The sequence below is a fragment of the Strigops habroptila genome, chromosome 4 (genome assembly GCF_004027225.2).
Source record: "Strigops habroptila isolate Jane chromosome 4, bStrHab1.2.pri, whole genome shotgun sequence".
Taxonomy (NCBI): Eukaryota; Metazoa; Chordata; class Aves; order Psittaciformes; family Psittacidae; genus Strigops; species Strigops habroptila.
In genome coordinates, this window is record NC_046358.1 from 29,089,831 (window position 1) to 29,109,619 (window position 19,789).

General features: G+C 38.8%; 1 protein-coding gene across 3 annotated transcripts in view; it reads left to right on the forward strand.

The window, feature by feature from the left end:
• TTC7B (tetratricopeptide repeat domain 7B) overlaps positions 1–19,789 on the forward strand; it is a 141,507-nt gene that overhangs the window by 6,033 nt on the left and 115,685 nt on the right. For 2 of the 3 annotated variants that reach the window (XM_030484706.2, XM_030484708.1), the window contains exons 2-3: positions 10,902–11,056; positions 12,185–12,353. In XM_030484706.2, coding sequence (XP_030340566.1) covers positions 10,902–11,056; positions 12,185–12,353 — 324 coding nt within the window. The remainder of the gene's footprint in view (positions 1–10,901; positions 11,057–12,184; positions 12,354–19,789) is intronic. The other variant, XM_030484707.1, reaches the window with a different exon arrangement.

Genomic DNA, 19,789 nt, shown 5'->3' on the forward strand with positions numbered 1-19,789 from the left:
AAAGTTTGCAGACCGCGATGGGACATGCCATTTGCATTTCCACTTTTGTGGAAATGAAGCTCTCACTTCATTTGTTAGCTTTTTTGGTTTTCTTCTGCTGCGTTCACTATCTTATTTACAGAAAAAGCTACTAAGGACACACATTTTTCTGAATGAAGGCCAAAGATTGTGACAGTACTAAGATGTGTTGTCTTGTTTTTGACTGACAGCTTTTTTTCTTTAGATAGCCAGGCGTGTTACAACAGTGTAAGTGATGATGTAGATCTGTTGTTTGTGTTCCAACTGACTTGTCATCTGGAAGAGAAAATGCTAGCGTAGTTAGTGTGATTTCAGAAGTAACCAGGCTGGTCTAACACCTTGCTGCTATGGTGTGGAGGAGCTGTTTCTTCCTATCTTTAGTTGCGCTGTTCCTTCTCTATGCAGTTCCTCCTGGTTACGTGTTCTGGCCTCTCGTGTTGATGAGCACCAGAGGTGGGACTTACTGCGCTCGGCCAGCAGAAACCCCTGTGCTCCTTTTACTGAGGTTAGTTTCTGCAGGCTTACTGAGCTGATACGCCTCTCGCAGGGGTATGAAGAGTGTAGCAGCTGGTGGAAAATTAACAGTGGCAGCAGCCACTGTTCACAGTGAAAAGTAAAGGCAAGATGAACTTTCTTCTCCCACTGTGAGGAAAACATGTAATTAGTCTGAGTGCAATAAACTAAGTACTTCTGGGTATTTGGAGCTTATAGCTGCCTACATTTATAAGGATAATTCCATATATTATGAATGTAATTATTTTAGAAATTAGATACCTCACATATTAATGTTGGGTGAGCCGCACTCTGTGGCTTTGTTTTAAAGTTATAAGAAGAAATCGTAGTCTGACTTACCAGTGTATAAGTACTGGTATATAGAGTCATAGAATAGTTAGAGTTGGAAAGGACCTTAAGATCATCTAGTTCCAGCTCCCCTGCCATGGGCAGGGACACCACACACTAAACCATGTCACTCAAGACTCCATCCAGCCTGGCCTTGAACACTGCCAGGGATGGAGCACTCACAACTTCCTTGGCAACCTGTTCAGTGCCTCGCCATCCTCACAGTAAAGAACTTCTTCCTGATATCTAACCTAAACTTCCCCTGTTTAAGTTTGAACCCGTTACCCCTTGTCCTACCTCTAAAGTCCCAAATGAAGAGTCTCTCTTTGGCATCCCTGTAGACCCCTTCAGATACTGGAAGGCTGCTATGAGGTCTCCACGCAGCCTTCTCTTCTCCAGGCTGAACAGCCCCAACTCTGTCAACCTGTCTTCATACAGGAGGTGCTCCAGCCCCCTTATCATCCTCGTGGCCCTCCTCTGGACTTGCTCCAAGAGTTCCATGTCCTTCTTATGTTGAGGACACCAGAATTGTACAAGTGGGGTCTCATGAGAGCAGAGTAGAGGGGCAGGATCACCTCCTTCGACCTGCTGGTCACACTTCTTTTGATGCAGCCCAGCATATGGTTGGCTTTCTGGGCTGTGAGTACACACTGAAGCCAGCTCATGTTAAGCTTCTCATCAGCCAACACCCCCAAGTCCTTCTCTGCAGGGCTGCTCTGAATCACTTTTCCACCCAACCTGTAGCTGTGCCTGGGATTGCCCTGACCCAGGTGTAGGACCTTGCACTTGGCTTGGTTGAACTTCATGAGGGTGGCATTGGCCCACCTCACAAGCGTGTCAAGGTCCCTCTGGATGGCATCCCTTCCCTCCAGCGTATCAACCAATCACACAGCTTGGTGTTGTCAGCAAACTTGCTGAGGGCGCACTCAATCCCACTGTCCATGTTGCTGACAAAGATGTTGAACAGGACCGGTCCCAACACCGATCCCTGAGGGACACCAGTCGTTACTGGTTTCCAATTGGACATTCAGCCATTGACCACAACTCTTTGATTGTGACCATCCATCCAATTCTTTATCCACCGGGTGGTCCATCCATCAAATTGATGTCTCTCCAATTTAGAGGGAAGGATGTCATGCGGCCTGTATTATAGTTGCTCTAGGTTCCTTTAACCTAACTTCAAGGGGTAAAGGTTAGTATTAACTTTTCTATAGGAAAAGGAGTTCATCAGCATAAACTCAGGATCATTGATACCACTTCTGTTTGAGTTTGATTTGCATGGTAGTAGAGAAGGGGGCAGAAGGTCCTTAACCATGCCAGATCTGGGCCATTCCCCTTCCCCTCAAATCTGTCTTGTAAATAATCAGATTTTAGAATTTGATGGTTTAATTCCCTGTGTTTTTATTCTGCACTGAACACGACTTAATTGTCGATCTGATAAAGAGTGACTGAAGACAGTAACTTGTAAAAAGCAAGGTGGCAGGATGTTGAGATTAATTGGAGGGCATGAGGATGTCTGGCTAGTAGTTCTACGTTTGTTGGTAGCAAGTCCTTTAATCATTGGAGAGTATTTGATCTGTACTCCAGGCTCTGGAGGAGGAGTGCTGAATCTGACATTTCTCTGGTGTCAGCAAAAGTGTGGTAGATGCATAATGGTAGTTATTAGTGAGCTCCTCTGATCAGAGATATTATCAGTTGCTCTGTTGCTTCAAGAGATGTTGCATGAGTTTCTGCAAGTTCTCACCCCACTGATGATCTGTGTGTGTGACTGGTATGATTCCAAGCAAAACATGTATGCATAAACAGTAATCCTTTACTATAATCTCATTTTGTCTTCAAGAGAAGGGAATGCACCTGTCAAATTTGTACTGTACTGCAGTACAGCTGTTTGGTAGAGCATGAACAAGAGCCATGGTTCTCATGGCATGGTTTGGTTTTGCCTTCCATCTAAATAGTCTCTAGTTGGGGGGTTTTAATTGTTAGTAGCAGCAGGAAGGCTGGTTTGTCCTTTGAGAAACAAATCACGTCAACAAGCAAGATTAAAAAGAATTCCTTGCTACCACAGCGTGTGCTTTTTCTGTTTTCCAAGTCACTCTTTTATCTTTGTAACCTAAACAAAGATAAATGGAAAGAAGCTAAATTTTGATCATTCTCCATCAGTGTGGTTACTAGAACTGTTCCCAGTTAGACACCCAAAGATGATGGCGATCCTGCTTCCCACACTTCATGCTTCCCAGTCTTGGGTATGACCCACATTCTTTCTTGGTTTTGCGTTGCATTTGACTGAATGGGCTATGTTTAATTCAAACATAAAATTATCAATAATCTAGACAATACATTGTGGTTGTCCTGGCTTTCCTGGCTTGAATATTTACTGTTGTGATGGTCTTAAAATTTCACAAAATTTGGATGCGTGAATATTAAAAAAAAAAAAAAAGACATAAAAATAACACAATTTGAATTAGTTGCTGCAGTTTTCTGTTCTTAATATATAAATTAAATACATTTCTGTAGTGGTGGTACTTTGGAATTAAGTTTGTATATGCATAAATAGTCTGGGAAGCCTATAATATTTTTCTTCAAAGCAAGTTTTGGCTGTCAAGTAGGAAAATTGCCTAGATACTGCATAGCTGCGCAGTAAAAGGGTACTATGCCCCTTGTGTACTTAAAAGAGGCAGAGGAGTGAATGACTGTGTGTAACTAAAGGCATTAATAAATAGAATTAAGTTTCTCTGAGCAGCTGACTTTTCTCCTCCTGGTGTTAGATGGCTATTGTCTGCATTAGTCTGCAGCCTTTCTGCCAGTAGTGCCTGTTGGTCTGCACATGTTCTCTAGCTGCTATACTACTGTCCCCGGAGACCTGACTGACAAGATCATGGGCAACCTGCTCTAATCTTGCTTGGAGCGAGGGTGTTGGACTAGGCAATCTTCAGAGGTCCCTTCCAACCTCAGTCATCCTATGATGCTGTGAATTCTTGCTACTTAGTGGGCAGTAGTGAAATCATAAGTGACATCTGTGTATTCATATACCGATTCTCTTTTCTTTAATGTAAACCTTGTATAAATGTAAAAATTACTTTTAGCATTTAAGTAACTTCTCATCAGAGCTACTTGAATGAGTACTCCAAGACTTCTGCTGGCGGGTACCGCCAATGACTGCTACATGCATCATGAACAAAGCAAATGTTTTTTTTAAGTGTATGATCAACTTGTTCCCTATTAGAAAACACGTGTTTCATGCTGTTTCTGCCATGAATATGAAATCAGCTCTGGATCCAGGTTTTCCAGATTCTCCTCTGGAAGAAAGCGCCATTTCAAAATGGCCTTCTTAATAAATCTGTGGAATGCTCTAAGATTTTTCTCTTCTTCAGCTGTTTTTACAGAAACAAGTCTTATGAGGAGCAGCTGAGGGAACTGGGGTTCTTTAGTCTGGAGAAAAGGAGGCTCAGGGAAGACCGTATTGCTCTCTACAACTACCTGAAAGGAGGTTGTAGCGAGGTGGGTGTTGGTCTGTTCTCCCAAGTAACAAGCAACAGGACAAGAGGAAATGGCCTCAAGTTGCACGAGGGGAGGTTTAGATTGGATATTAGAAAAATATTCAGCAAAAGGGTAGTCAAGCATTGGAACAGGCTGCCCAGGGAAGTGGTGGAGTCACCATCCCTGGAGGTATTTAAAAGAGGTGTAGATGTGGTCCTTAGGGACACGGTTTAGTGGTAGACCTGGCAGTGCTAGGTTAGTGGTTGGACTTGATGTTCTTAAAGGTCTTTTCCAACCTAAACAAGCCTATGATTCTGTGATTTACTCTGAAGTTTTTGCCTGAGTACTATATGGAGCAATTGACCCCTTTGGGATCCTTCTTGCTGCATCCCACTCCTGGATAGAAACTCCTTAGTTTGTTTTTGAGATTTAGGCATAACGATAGTCCAACCTTTTAAGAAGTCTGAGGGAAAATCCTCTCAAAGTGATGCAACATGCAGCCCTTCAGGTGCTCTGGGCCTTCAGTTTTACCTTTAGAGAGAATAAGAGTTTTAGGGTTTGAGTAGGAGGAGTTTCCTTTCTCACTCCCAAGCTAATTTCTCTCTGGGAAAATTTGAAGCACCAGAACAGAGATTAAAAGGCAGTCGACTTGCTGGAATCCTGCACATCAACTTTTGGTCCCATTGGGATACTGGAAATCTCATAATTGTCCTCTTTACCCCTTGACCCTTTCCTCCCTTATTATTTTTTAATTAGTATTTTTAGTTCTGACTTGACTCGAGTCTTTTATTTCTTTCTCTCTCTGGAATCCAGTACAGAACAGGTGAAGCAGTAGCATCTTCTGTTCTCACAACTTCATCTAATTGATCTCACCTCATGCAGTATCTTTGTTTGGAACTAATGATAACCATGATCTTTTGACTCCAGTGCATTTGGATAATTATGCTTTGTAAGAGTGAGAAATATATTTCCTGAAATACTGAAGATTTTGGTGGAGAGTGGGTGAAATGATACAACATGCTTCTAGATTTGTATCTGCTCACTTGCAAGGAAAGATTAAAGTTTGTTTGGCCAGTCACCTCTGATTCTGTAGCTAGTTTGCTCTAGATTTCATATACCTAAATACTTCCTCTTAAAATTAAGATCCTCCAGGCTTGAGTCTGAGGTTGAGCCTCTTTGCTTAAGTCATAGTGGCAGGAGATTTTATCCTAGTTCTGCACATTTTTCTTGCAGCTGTGTTATTTAGAAGAGAGTGAAATGAAATACTAAAAATAACTCTTTTAATCTATGCCATTTGGCGTGTAAAGAAGAAAGCACTGATTTTCCCCACACTCTTTTACACTTCAGATGTTGAGCTGTCGAGGCTCCATAACATGTAACTACTGTTGTTAGCAAAGGATCATGTGTATTCCTGCCAGTGTAGCAAAGCAGTATGACAGGGGTGTTTCATTGTAGAGAAACATCTTGTGCCCGGAACCTTAATACCAAGAGCAGGGTTGTTGATAGTTGTTGTCACAGAGGTGATAGCAACTATGGTATCTCTGAGAGGCGTGTTTGCATTGTACCTTTCCAAGTATTTCCTTGTGATGTTAAAAATACAACTGAAATACATAATTATCAGGCACTTTAAAAAAATATTACATTTACGGCATTAATATTAGGAACACTTGAGAAACCACATAGATAGTAGTTGTGGCCTCGATAACCTTCAGTGTTTTGCTTTAGTTTTTATCCAAGAATGTTGAACCATCACAGGAAAAGTACCTAAAAAGTACTTCAAGGTACTTAAAAGACTTTACACAGTTTAATTACGTCTTTATAAAGTGTCTCATAGAAGGATATAATCTAGATTACTCATACTGTGCTGGAAGAAAAAGATAAGCAATGTCTTCTCAAACATTACTTATATTATTTCAGAATGTCTTAAGGGATAGCTAAACCTGATTAAAAACTCCACTAGAGCTATTGTTTCATAAGTGGCTTCTTCAGAAATGTCCATGTAATTGCAATGTTGTTACAAGGACCATTGAGGCTCGATCTCACTGGCGCGGAATGGTTGACATGCCTCAAGCCAATGCTTTGTCAATAAAGCACTCTCACGGTCATAATTTGATTTAAAATTTTTTGCCAGTGTTGCCAATTTGTTGCGACAACTAACTTACTTAGCAGATGAGTGACTCAGTAAATGAGAAAATTCTGCTTTAGTAACTTTTATGGTTTGCATTCTGTGACCTGTTGTCTTCTGGTGTTAGTCACCAGCAGCTGAGTGAGTGCAGCACTTCTGTGATGAAAGTCAGTCTGACAGTAACTCTTTCTCTTACAGTGCTGTCTCATGATATATAGCAATGGTACAGGGAAAGGGTGAGTTGTGCTGTATGGGTCACCTAGAACAGCTTTTGTTTTGATGCTTAATTACATCTGTAAGTCACGGCTGTTGTTTTCTCCACCTTTTCTCTGAAGAAAAGTATGTGTAATACATGTTGCTGCACTGTGGCTGTCCCTAGCTAGTGTATATATAGATCATTCACTTCTCTAACTTGCATCAATGATGGGAAGAAAATATCCGGGTGCTATAGACTACTTTGATTCTCAACTCAAGATGTCTGGATAGTTTCAGAGTATGTGCCAGCATGAACTTACACCTTTGCTCTTGCTTGTGTCCTGTCTTCAGGGTCAATATCATATTTTTTTACGTCATCATCAGAGAGAAGAAACTTATCTTAGGATGGAAGGGGAAAGATGAGAGAGGGAGAGAGGCTAAATTAAATTTTCCAAAGGCAGCAGCTTGTTTCTCTTCTCTCACTTTTCCCAGCGTGAGAAATTCTGCTGTGTCCAAGAGAGGAATAATCTTACAAACTTTCTGCAGAGTGCTGGACCTGTATCTGTGCCTGTCTTGTTCTGCTGTGGCTACACCCAAATGGGTGAGAGTTGGAGCTTCTAGAGCTGGTCTTCCTCTTTCTGTGGTGCAGCTGTTGAGCAACTGGAGCATGGAAGGGAGTATGGCTACACTATGCTTTTGCATGTGCCAGTGCTGTTTTTTGGTAACAAGCAAAATGGTTATTTTCCCCTTTAGTAATAGGGATAGTTTCAGCACTTTAAGAATCCTCATGCCTCAGGGAATGCATTTTCACACCTAACAGTGCAAGGGTTTATTTTCTTCTTCTTTAGTGTCTAACCTGTTCTTCAAGATATGTGCTAATCTGTTGTAACCATCCAAACTTGTTGTTTCACATGCTTCTATGGCAATTTTGCAGTTTATATAACAAAACATCTGGCAGCTCATGCACAGTGTTTTTTACCTGTCTCTTCATCTACTGTATTTAACTAAAGAAATGCTTGTTGCAGGGATGCGGGCCAGAAGAATTTTTGAGACCTGCTTAAAGGAATGCGTATGAGAGGGAAGGCATTTGTGATAGTTTTTCTTTGGCATGTTTGAAGTTCTGCTATTTGAAGTGTTGAAGAATGTCAATGATAGACTTCACTCTTCTCATTGCAGACAGCCTTGATGATATTTCAGCTCCTGAACCAAAGCACTGTTTTTAGAGTGTCATTTGGATTCCTTGCTATGTTTGACGTTTGTATTTCCTCAGCCTTCTTTGGAAATGAAGTTTGCTCAGTGAGGTGTTAAACTGAATAAAAGGAAAGAGGAATGTTACTTGTTAAATGAAATACTTTGGTTTTGATGAGTACAGATCAGGGAGGAAGTATCAACTTGCACATCCCTTAAAACTTAAGCAGTTTGACATATTTTAACCTGTTTCTAAGTTACCACTTAGCTTTAAAATGACAATTGGCAAAATGAATCTTCATTCTTATTCTCCAAAGTAGGACATTACTATGCTGACCCAAAGTATTATTTTCAAGGTCCACTCTTTTTTTTAATCACCTTTTTAAACAGTCCTATAAACAAAAATTGGATATTTGGAACATTATGTGGTGTCTTTTAAATATTGTTAGTAAAATGCCTGTGCTGAAGGTCACCTCTCCATGACCTATTCTTTGTAAGGCAAATAGTTGCATCCTGTGAACATGTTCTGAAGCACAGTTTTGTGAGTTTGGAGCAGGCCTCTGATCTCTGAGACCCTTTCACTAAGCACATGTTAAACTGCTTACACCAAAGACTAACCCGCCTTGCACCGGTGTACAAAACCATCTGTCTTTTCTGTGCATGCAGTTTACACTCTGATTTCCAGAGAGATGGAACAGTTGCAGAAAGAGCAGTCCTACAGAGTGTTATGCTAAAGCTATCTTTGAGCAGGGTAATGTTGGTTATAATATCTGACTTTACTAGTTGTTTATAATAATACTGTGGCTATGCTAAGGAAATGTTGAATTTAAAATAAGGTTGTAAGGAAGGAGATTTGGTCAGTTTAATGTCTTTTTTAGTTTGCAGCTTAAAACCGAAGCTGTGTAAGCTGTTGATTTTTACGAGTTATGCTAAGATTTCTGTTCGAAGGAAAAGAACATGCAGAAAATAGACTAACAAAATAGATGCTGAGTATGGTTTGCAATTAGTAGGTAATAAGATTTCATTGTTATACTTTAGCTGTATTATTGAGTAGTAGTAATTTTTTTTTTTTTTTAACTGGGAGTTGTATGTCTTTAGTTTTTTTATTTGAAAGTATTTGAAAGATGCCAAGTATCATTATTTTTTCAAATGTCTCTAAAGTAACAGTGCACCAGGAAGGCACTTTCGCCCCTCCCCCCTTCCACATCTTTCAAGGAACCAGCATTTTTTGGCTAGCATGTATCAAAGCTGTATCCAGAGTGCATTGTTGTAGTGAAGATAAATTGAGCAGAATTAAAGATGGTTTAAGCAAAACAAAATGTGTATGAAGAGGCATAAAGGTGCTCTTAAAAGAAGAAAGTGTATGTAGAAAGTGATACTTCAGATTATTTGGTGTTGTCTGACCTGGAGATGAGATGAATTTAGCTGAAGTATCAGGAGAAACTTTGATGGGCAAAGGAATGGAACTGTTACTGCACATTTGAGATTGATGAATTTGACAACTATGGTCTGAAAGCCAGAAAATTAACCACGCTGCAGCTGTGGCGTGGCTTGTCTTCATCTGGATGCTGACATCTTTCCCTTCTGCAGCACTGTTTAAACAGTAAAATGTGAGTGAATGGTAGTTGAGAACAAATAAATGCCCAGATTACTATGGCTGTCTTTCCCAGAATACCAAATAAAAAGCATAAATGGAAAAAGAACCATTCCCTTGATGCTTTTGCTATTTGTCTGGTCTCTTAAACTCTCTGTTGAAGAAATTGTGGTTAAAGAATCAGCAGTTAGCTGAAGGTTTTAAGGAAAAAAAAATTTCTAGGTTTTTGTCTTTCTACTTGATAGGACATATTACAGAACTGGTCCTTATAGCTTACTGTATAATGGCGTTGTACATGGGTCATATACTAGTCCAACTGACATGAAACTGAAATTTGCTGTACTTAAAAGGTGAAATAATGCTGATGCATTTATAATTCCTGAGGAAGTAACACTGACTTCTGCATGTCCTGTTCTTTCTGTCCATTTCCATAACCCATAATGACACAGTGCTAAAGGTTATAGGGTGCTGAGCACTTTTCTGATTATTAGCTTTTTGCCTTTCCACTTTTTAAAATCTATTTTATTTATTGTTAGGTTATTTTGGGGGTTATTCTGATGTTGTTTGCAAGACATGACCTGGTCTTTTCAAGTCCCAGACAGCAAGGTGATGATGTTTGTAGATCTCTCCTCACTAGAGGAAGTACTCGACAAGTTTCAGTAAAATAATTTTCATGGTCCTGGATAAGAGCAAGATAGAAGATGACCAGTTTCTTGAATTTCAGCAAACATGCTAGCTGCAGCTTTACTGGGCAGCCTGATGTTATGTTCTACCTTCATTTCTGAGAAGTGCTGGTAAGTCTCCTAAGAAACAGGGAGAATGTTGAGAAATGGACTTTCATCCTGAAGACTTGGGATGGCTTAAGCCTTAGCAAGCTCCAAGTGCTGTCTACATTCTTACAGCCAAGATACAGATGGTGATCAAAGACATCGTGAGGGACATGTAACTTAAAACTAGTTGTATAAAGGAATCCAATATTCATATTTGAAACTATATTTGAATTCAGTATTCATATTTGAAACTAAAATAGGTGTTTTGTGAAAAACGCACCTTTTTTTTTTTTTTTGATAAAGTGAGTATCAGAAGTGTATCTTGTCAAGTTCAGAAAGCTATGTAAGGCTTTTGAGTCAAGTGTTGCTTTTAAGGAGGAAGGGGAAAATACTGACTTCAGGTTAATGTTCTAATTCGTTATAGTTTAGAACACATGAGACTTGATTCTACAATGAATCAGGCAGTTGAAAGATAAATTGAGAAGTAAAACAAAGTGCCTTGTGTCTTGTGTTGAATCTGAATACTTGATGCTGAGGTAAATCTGAATTCTTGATGATGTGTTAAATCTGAATACTTGATGCTGTGTTTGGTTTGCTTAGTTTGTATTTAAAATTCAGGCAATGGCTGCTTCCACTGAAACGTTAGTAAAATAAAAGTATTTCTAATATTTCATGTGTTTGTTTTTATTTACAGATGACATGGCAGAGCTGCTTCTTGGGGAGTCCAAACTGGAACTGTTTTTGAAGGAAAATGCTCTTAAACAGAGTAGTAGTCCACGGGGGCCCGGGCCAAAGCTGACTGAGATCAGGAAACATCTCACGGCAGCACTTGATAGGGGAAACCTAAAGGTATGTGTCAGTCTGAGCAGGTATTAAAAAAGCTGAAATTGATTGGAGTACTCTGCTGATCATGGAGAAAAATGTGCAAAGTGCTTGTGTTTAATATCATTGCTATTCCCAGAAGATCATCAGCACTATGCTATTTCATGGCTCTTTGTGTCTTTGTGGACTTTTATTCAGCTACATTTCCCAAATCTTTTTCTAGTAGAAGAATAAGCAAATAGCTATTGACTTGTGGATGCTTAAGTGGAGTACTTAGAACCTGTTTTGTTGAAGTTTTTATTGGAGTATATAACTATATTATTCTCTGTAGTGCATTAAATAGAAGTGTTAAAAAATGCAAAATACTTCACAGATTTCTGTAGTAGTCTGAAATACTCAGGAAAGGTTCCTTAAGTTATGTTTGTGGGTGCAAAAAGTGAGGTTAATACTTGAGAGCATTTTCTGCCATAACGTTTTGATGTTCTTAGCCATTCTGGCCCTTCTTGTACTTAAGTATTGTTGTAGCTGCTGCATCAGCTTATCCTTTCTGTACTCAATGTCCATCTTTTGTGAACTCAAACCTTGTTTTACAGTAATCTGTAATGTTTCTTTTGCTATGATTTGTGGGAGTATTAATTTCTCTTCCTTTTCTTTCTTTATTCTGCCATAAATCCTTTTTTTTCAAGACATTTCTTCTGCCCTGATATTTTGAAATCATGTGAATTAAATATATGGGCTGTGGAACATATATAATGAAATTCTGATGCTGTGTTATTTTCCACTGTGCTTGTGGAGTTAGAAAATCTCATTGGAGGGGTTGTAATGATAGGTTGCTTTTAAACAGTTTTGTCACCCAGAAAAGCTGGATTCTGACTGAGAGGTGTTTATGATGTATGTGTAAATAAATATGTGAGTATATAAAATGACTGGTAGGGCTTTTCAGTAGCTTGGTGGAGTGAGATTTTGTGGTTTCACCCACTACCCAAGCTTCCCAAATATTACATGAAGACAGAATTTTGTTGGTTTGCTCTGTTACGAGAAATGTCCTGAGGGTTTATACAGTGAATATATACAGAAAACAGACCAAATAATTATCAGAAAGAATTAAGTGTGTTCTATCATGAAAAAACCCCTTTGTATTCCTTTTCCTTCTAGCCAGAATTCCTACAAGAAGCTAACCTAATTATGGCCAAATTAAACTATGTGGAAGGTGATTACAAAGAGGCTCTGAACACATATGCCAGAGTTGGAGTTGATGACTTGCAGCTAGCTGCAGTGCCACCGTACAGGCTACGGATGATTGCTGAAGCATATTCTACTAAAGGTAAGATTACTCTTTCCAGTATAATAATGTGGAAATAGTTTTTTAAAATTTAATTCATATCTTGTCAAATATTAAAGAATTTTTTGGCATGGTGGAGTACCACATTTGTAGATAAATAAGAGTATGGCTTGGCTGCTTTAAATTATTCAGAGTTTGTGCTAGGTTTGAAAAGACTTGAGCCTCAATTAACATTCTAACTGTGCTGCCACCCAATCAAATTTTTTGATATGTGTATTTAAAAGTCTTTCCAAATGTAAATGTCCTAATAACTGTGGCTACGTGCTAGAATTATTATCACTGTTGCTGAAAGATAAGAGTTACAAAAGTACTGCAGTTTTTTGTGCAGTTTTTCAGTTGCTGTGAGTAGAATTGGAGAATGTTGATTCCCAGTGATGACTTTTACTGAATGTTAAAATGCTCAACCTAAGCTAAATTGCTTAACTAAACTTTGAAGAAAAATAGTAATAACACGATAAACAGTGCATTTCTTATGCAGTTTTATTTTTAATTTTTTCTTACATAAATATATTAAAAAAAAGTCAGAAAGTGAATTTAATTTAATTTTTTTTTTACTAGTCTGGTATAGTGAAAATTGTAATGCTGGCCTTGTGTCTTAAGGTGGCAGTGCCACTTCAGCTTAGAAAATTCATTAATAGACTAAGCAGGGTCAGTGTGTTGAGGGAATTGGCAGTTTGTATGCCGTAGGTGTATTAGGATTAACTATGTCTCAATGTTTGCTTTGGTCTGCTGGTGTTTAAGCTTGGGTTTGGTTGGATATGTACTTTCTGTTATGGCAAGAGGAGTTTCAAAGTCAGTAAATACAATTTATGAGAGACTTCAATAGCATTCAGTGACAACTGGTCAAGGATTGTTTCTAATATTAGTCTTGGAAGAGAGTGACTGTTTTCCACCAACACAGCATGCATCATTCTCTATAGCCGTGTCAGGGAAATAAGAGAATTAACTGATAGCAGAGACAAAAGGATGCTTCCTAAATCCTGGCAATATTTAGATTCAAGTGGGAAGGGAGTACATGTGGAGTTCTTACGTGTGACATTAAGTCTGCCCGGTTCTCTCATACAATATCTCTGTGGGCTTTTTGGCAGTGTCTGGTATGGGTAGAGTTCCACCCAGATTTGTGATGTTTGGTTATGCTTTGGTTTGGTTTTTTTAGATCTATGAGGATATCTGTTGAATTTGTCATGTTCTTTCCATGGCAGTGCAATCTTGGACATGATCAACTTTAAGTAACTGAATTTGCTTACATCTCCAAGGAATCCCAGTAATTTAATTGAATCTTTTCCCAGAGCTCAGCTCTTCTGGCTTGTTTTTATTTGACCTCATAAGGATATATAAAAATTGAAACATAAAGGCATCAATTTTGCAGGAAGGATTAGTAATACCGATTTTATTTAATGTAAAAATAGTTTATTAGAAAATAGTAAAATATGTATCTTTCCTACCCTGGAATGTTTTATAGGTTCAGTTTATTAAAAAAAAATACAAGGGAGAGGAAAACCGGCATGTCTTCTGCCAAGACATAGAGCAGTTTTTGCTTATGATTGAAAATGTTACACGTAAACCTTTAAATCTGTCATACCAAGGTTTATCTAATCTTGATCAGACTTCATTAGTTTGGCCACTTCTACTGGGTGACTGGCTACCAGTTTATGTGAGCAAACTGAGCAAACTATTGAGGATTTGTTGTTGTTCTATTCATGTTCAGAATCATCTTTTTTTTTGTGATTGTGTTTCCAGTTTGAATGGAAGATTTAATATCCCTTTTTCTCATGGTAGCAGGTTGCAAGAATGTCTTCCATGTGTTCTAGCATGAAGTAGAAGTCACAGAGCAGTCTTAATTTAGTATTTGAAGTCCATATAAGTTTAGAGTAATTGACAGCTAAATAGTATATGTTTCTACCCAGTAATGTACAGTTAATTCTCACTCTCTTTCCTTTTCTGCCGGAGTTTCTTATTTCTTCTTGTAAGAGTGGACTATTAAACTTTTCAGTCTGATTTAAGGGTCTCTTTGGATGTGATCGAGGCTTGTAGTTATTACCCAGCTAAATACAAGTTATTCTTATGGAGTTTTGTGCTTCACTGGGATTCATATTTCTTCTTGCAAGTTCAAGGATAACCTGATTATGTAAAGACAAAATTCTTCTGGGTATTTAGATTTTATTTCTCTGGCAGTCATGAACTTAGCACCACGTTACTAAGCAGTGAGGGACTATCTATCTGTGCTGCCTGTTGGCAAGCGTGAGCCCAGCTGCTCTACTGAGTGCACAGCAGCAGTTGAAGTTACCTGGGTTTTGTTGCCCCATTTCAATCCAGATTGGGGCAAATACAGTTCCAGTAGATTTGCAGTCTCGTATGCTGTTGTGTAGTGGTTTGATGCTGATGTACTTACCTCTGACAAAGGCATAGGGCAGATAACTAATGGTAGTTTTTAATTGCCTTAATTTTTTTTTTTTTTTTTCTTATTTAAGGTGAGACCACCTCCATGTGCAACCTCCTCACTCTGAGGTTTCATTCTGTAACCTCAGAAGTAATAGATTGAGTGGGATGCTTGGGTTGACATGCTTGTTCTTCTACAGTTGTTACAGGGTACTAAGGGAGCATGTTACGCTGTAACCCTAGGCAGTTAACAGTTCACAACAAGCCCTTAGAAATGACCTGCTTCCCATATGTCCCGTCTTAGTCTTGGTTGTGGGACATATGAAGTATGTATTTTTGTTCTTCACAGCAAAGGAAGATTCAGCATATGTGTAGGGATGCAACAAAGTGCAAAAATGGGTTCCAAGTCAGGTTCAAGCTAATATTTGCTGGAGTTTTGTCTACTCATGGCTGGAAAGAAAGGGAGGAGGAACAGCAGTAGTGACAATTGTAGGGAGAAAAAATAGAATCAGAACATGGCAGGGGAAGTGAGATCCCCAAACACTTGCTCTACTGTGGAGGCTGTGTATGTATTTATGTATGTGTATATATATGTGTATGTGCACATATATAAATATACTTCTGTATGTATTTATGTTGTTAGAAAGTAAGACGTGACAAAAATCAAAAGAGGAGTATTCTTACTGCCTCTTCAGACTCTCCAAAGCGAGTGTGTCTGAATGCATTACCTATCAAGGTTGTTCGTAAACCTCACTGCAAAATGCTCATTAAATTACAATAGTCTTCATTAAAAAAGTAATCATTACAATATTGCAGAATATGAGATTTAATGTCTTTGCACTCCTGCAGTCTTCGTCTGGGAATAACTCTGTCATTAAACCAAAGAACTAAAGCCATCTAGTGCCTGCAGTGCACTTACATTTTTTTTAAATTACATAAATTAATTAAATACATGTATATTTTTAAAAGAATGTTTTTAATTCTCTGTGCTGTTTATAGCTTTAGGTGAGGACAGCATATTCAGAAGAATATAAGTGAGAGACATAATATGGAATGATAGTAAGTCAAGCAAAGGGTTCAAAGGTTCTCAAAATCCAGCAAGGAAGATTAAATGATTGTTATTCTTTTCTTGGAAATGTCTGGTTAGTGAAACGCTGCTTCAGATCTTCTGAAGAAAGCTTCTTGATAGCTTTGTCAAAATGCAACATTGTAAAATTTCAATGAAATTCTAAGAAAATCCCATCAACTTACCTTTGAAAACTTTTCAGTTTCCTTTACACACAGCTCTTTGCCAGCCTGTGATGTTCAGGGAATCACAAAACCTCAGTGCCTGAGCACTGCTGGAAAGTGGTTGCTGTCTGTTGCTTCTCCTAGAGAAAATGTTCAAAATTGTTAGTGTGGTGATAAAGGCACTGCTATATTTCATCACACCAAGAAAAGCTCATGGCCAGTTGATTGTAATCATTGGGGGGGAGTTTGGAAAGAAATTCAAGGAATGAGGCAAGTTCGGGGGTTTTGTGTGTTTGTTTTAGTTTTATTGGTGGTGGTGGTTTTGTTTGTGTGGTTTTTGTGTTTGTTGTTTGGTTTGGTGATGGGGTTTTTTTTGTTGTTTGTTTTTTTTTTTTTTCCTCTGGCTTTGGCAACAAAAGCCACTGGTAGTAGTGCTCTCGTATGCTTTACCTTGAGTAGAAGAAGATGCAGGAGCGGTCTGCTGGAAAGTTGTCTGTTGCTGTGTCCATTAAGCCAGCAGACTACCTATGTGAGTATGCATGAGGCAAGGCCTCAGAGGCTTGATTAGCATAGGTCAGGGTTCCGCACAGTTTAGATATCCCTCATGCAAAAGTTGTGAGGAGATAATTTCCACACAGGACACGTAGTGTAATTCTGGTGTGTTACTGCCTTTCTTCACCATTCCCTCAAATTCTCAAGTCAAAACCAGATGCGTAGTGGAGGATGATGTTCTTTTGTGTGGTTAACTTTATGGACAAGCATGCATTTTTGACCTTACACTGATATTTTTTTTTTTTGGTGTGTGTACCCATAGAACACAGTTCTAGATTAGATCTAGTGTATTCTTTACTTTAAGAACAGAGCTGATTTTGATGCAGTGCTTCTGAGTAATGACTCTGTGTGTGTATGGTAGAAGGTGTTGTGTGGGATAAAGTATGAATAAAATCATAGTTTTGATATTAAATAATTTTTTACATTCAGACTTGAAGAAACTGAGTGGGGCAAATGTTCATATAAAACACTGAAATGAAAAGATGGAGCTTTTCAAATCAATAGACCAATTTAGTATTTGCAAAAACAAGAGGCTACTTGTTTGAGTCCATTGGTTAGTTTTTCCCCCATCTGCTTGTAATTACATTTGACATGATAGAATTACATTTGACAGAGGAAAAGCATCCGATAAAGCAGTTTTCTGAAGCAAAATGTCTGTGTTTGAAGGTGTCAGCTTATTTCAAGCAGGTGTGAAGAGGGAAAGAAAGATGGGCATAAAAGGAGGACATTGCTGAGGAGATGGGCTGGTTTGTATGACTGTTGTCACAAAGTGTTAGCCTGAAAGCAGGTGTAATAATGTTGCTGTCTTATGCAGTAAGGACAAAGCTAAGAAATGAAGCAGGGGAAGGAAGAGGAAAGGACAGTCTTGAGAATGTGGTGGCAAGTCTTGGTTTAAAGCAAAATGTAGGGGGTTTTGCACATTTCTGGCTGTATTACTTGACATTTTAGTATCTGCTTAGGAATCATAGAATAGTTTGGGTTGGAAGGGACCTTAAAGATCAGCTAGTTCCAACCTCCTTGCTATGGGCAGGGACACCTCCCAGTAGACCAGGTTGCTCAAAGCCCCATCAAGCTTGGCCTTGAACACTGCCAAGGATGGGGCATCCACGACTTCTTTGGGCAACCTGTGCGAGCGCCTCACCACCCTCACAGTACAAAATATCTTCCTAATGTCTAATCTAAATCTACCCTCTGTCAGTTAAAGCCATTCCCCGTTATCCTAGCATTACATGCCCTTGTCAGAAGTCCCTCTCCAGATTTCTTGTAGGCCCCCTTTAGGCATTGGAAGGCTGCTATAAGGTCTCTTCGGAGGCTTCTCTTCTCTAGGCTGAACAAACCCAACTCTCTCAGACTGTCTTTATAGCAGAGGTGCTCCAGCCCTCTTATAATCCTCATGGCCCTCCTCCAGACTCACTCCAATAGGTCCACATCCTTCTTATGACAATCTTCTGATAAGTAGAGCAGGTTCCCTTGTTAAAAGACGTTAATTTTGTCTCTTCAGTATCCATTTGTTTACTTTCTTCACTAGATCAGTTTAATTGGCAATGCTCAGTCCTGGCACTAAGGAAAATCTTAACTTACCAAGAACTGAAATAAGACAAGTTAGGAATCTATAAAGAAGTATTTAAAGATTGTATATGTCTGGCTTCCCCCTCCACCTTTTTCATCTTGGGCTTGTGAGGCTAGCTTCAACTTTTTCTACTCCCTTCTCTTACAAGACCAACCAGAAAAAATGCTGTTACCATACGGAAGCCTATATTTAGAATCCATTTTAATAATGGCTGAAGCTAATATTCTCCTAGGGATATGGCTTCTGGGAACAGGATAATTAATTTTTTTCAAGTTTTCAACAGCATATGAATGAGGTAATATACTGGAAAGCACACACAGGCATTATTCAAATACCATGCGTGGCAATATCTGCTATGTTTCTAAGCAATTTCTGTTTGCTTATGGAAGCAGAGATGAGATGCATGCACAGTGGGATATTGAGGTGTTAATTTGGGGAGGTGCACCTTGTCGATAACTCTGAAATAACAGGTATATATTTAACTAGGAAATAAGCTTATTGAAATCTTAGGTAACATGATTCTGATACTGCTGCATAAGTCAAAAGACAGAATTGAAAAATGAATTTGTAATACTTGACATTACAAGTTAGTGAATCTTTTTATAAATGCTTATAGATGAACATAGCAATTTACAGGTCTGGTATTTCTAAAAGTCTGCAACTTTGTAAACTTGATTTTAGTAAAGAAATTGAATTTATATTTCATACTGTGTAAAGATTAGTAGATTACTTCAGGTATCTGTCAAGATGGCTGTGTTGTATTACAGTGACAAATTCTTGTTAAGTATTTGAGGGATGTCATCTGTAAGTTAGTCTGTGACATTACAGGATTGTAGCCTTATTGCTGTAGGCCATTTTACATCTCATATTGCCTGTTCAAGTAACTGTGTTTATATTTAGGTGATGTATGTTGAGAAAGGTGAGACTGTCTTTACTGCTGCTGACACATATTGAAATTGAATGTTGCGTTTACCAAGTCAAATGATTGGCTATTAATTATTTCTATTTACAGAAACATGTAAATACTCATTAGGTTCAGTGGAAGTGTCAGGTGCATGTGAATTGCTACTTTGCAGTTAGCAAAAATGCTGCACTTTAATCGTATACGATTGTAATGGGATCTTGTACACTGCTAGCCTGTGTCAGCAAACACCAAGCAGCTCTTCACTGAAGAATGCTAAATGAAAGCTGTTTTAGTAATTATGCCGGAGATCTCTAGCCTCATTAGGCAATGGGTCAAGAACTCAACTTAAGTTCCCTCCTCCTGTATTGCTGTGCAAATGTTGCAGCCTGTCAGCAGGCATTTTGCAGGCCACAGCTAGGAAGTTAATGCCGTAGATAGTTCAAACTTTGTTAAAGCTTGTCTTTCCCCAGTCTATTTTTATGACTTCTGCCCTGCCTGAGCAGGCACTGGGGGAACCCGGGAGTTATCCCTGCTTGCCACAGTTCTGCTTTTAGATCCGGTATTTGAAATCCAGACACTGAATTAAAACAATATGTTTCTTATTAAAATAGACTTCTTTAGGACTTGAGTGTTTTTCTAGTTCTTAGTTTCTTCCAAATCTCTAGAATTTCTTCAGGAGCTTGCCTTTGTCAGAGTGAGGAGAGGGAGAAAATGTTTGGTCAAGGTGAAAAATTCGTGATTCTGTCCTTTTTTCTTATGCCATAGGAAGAACTGGTGTCACAG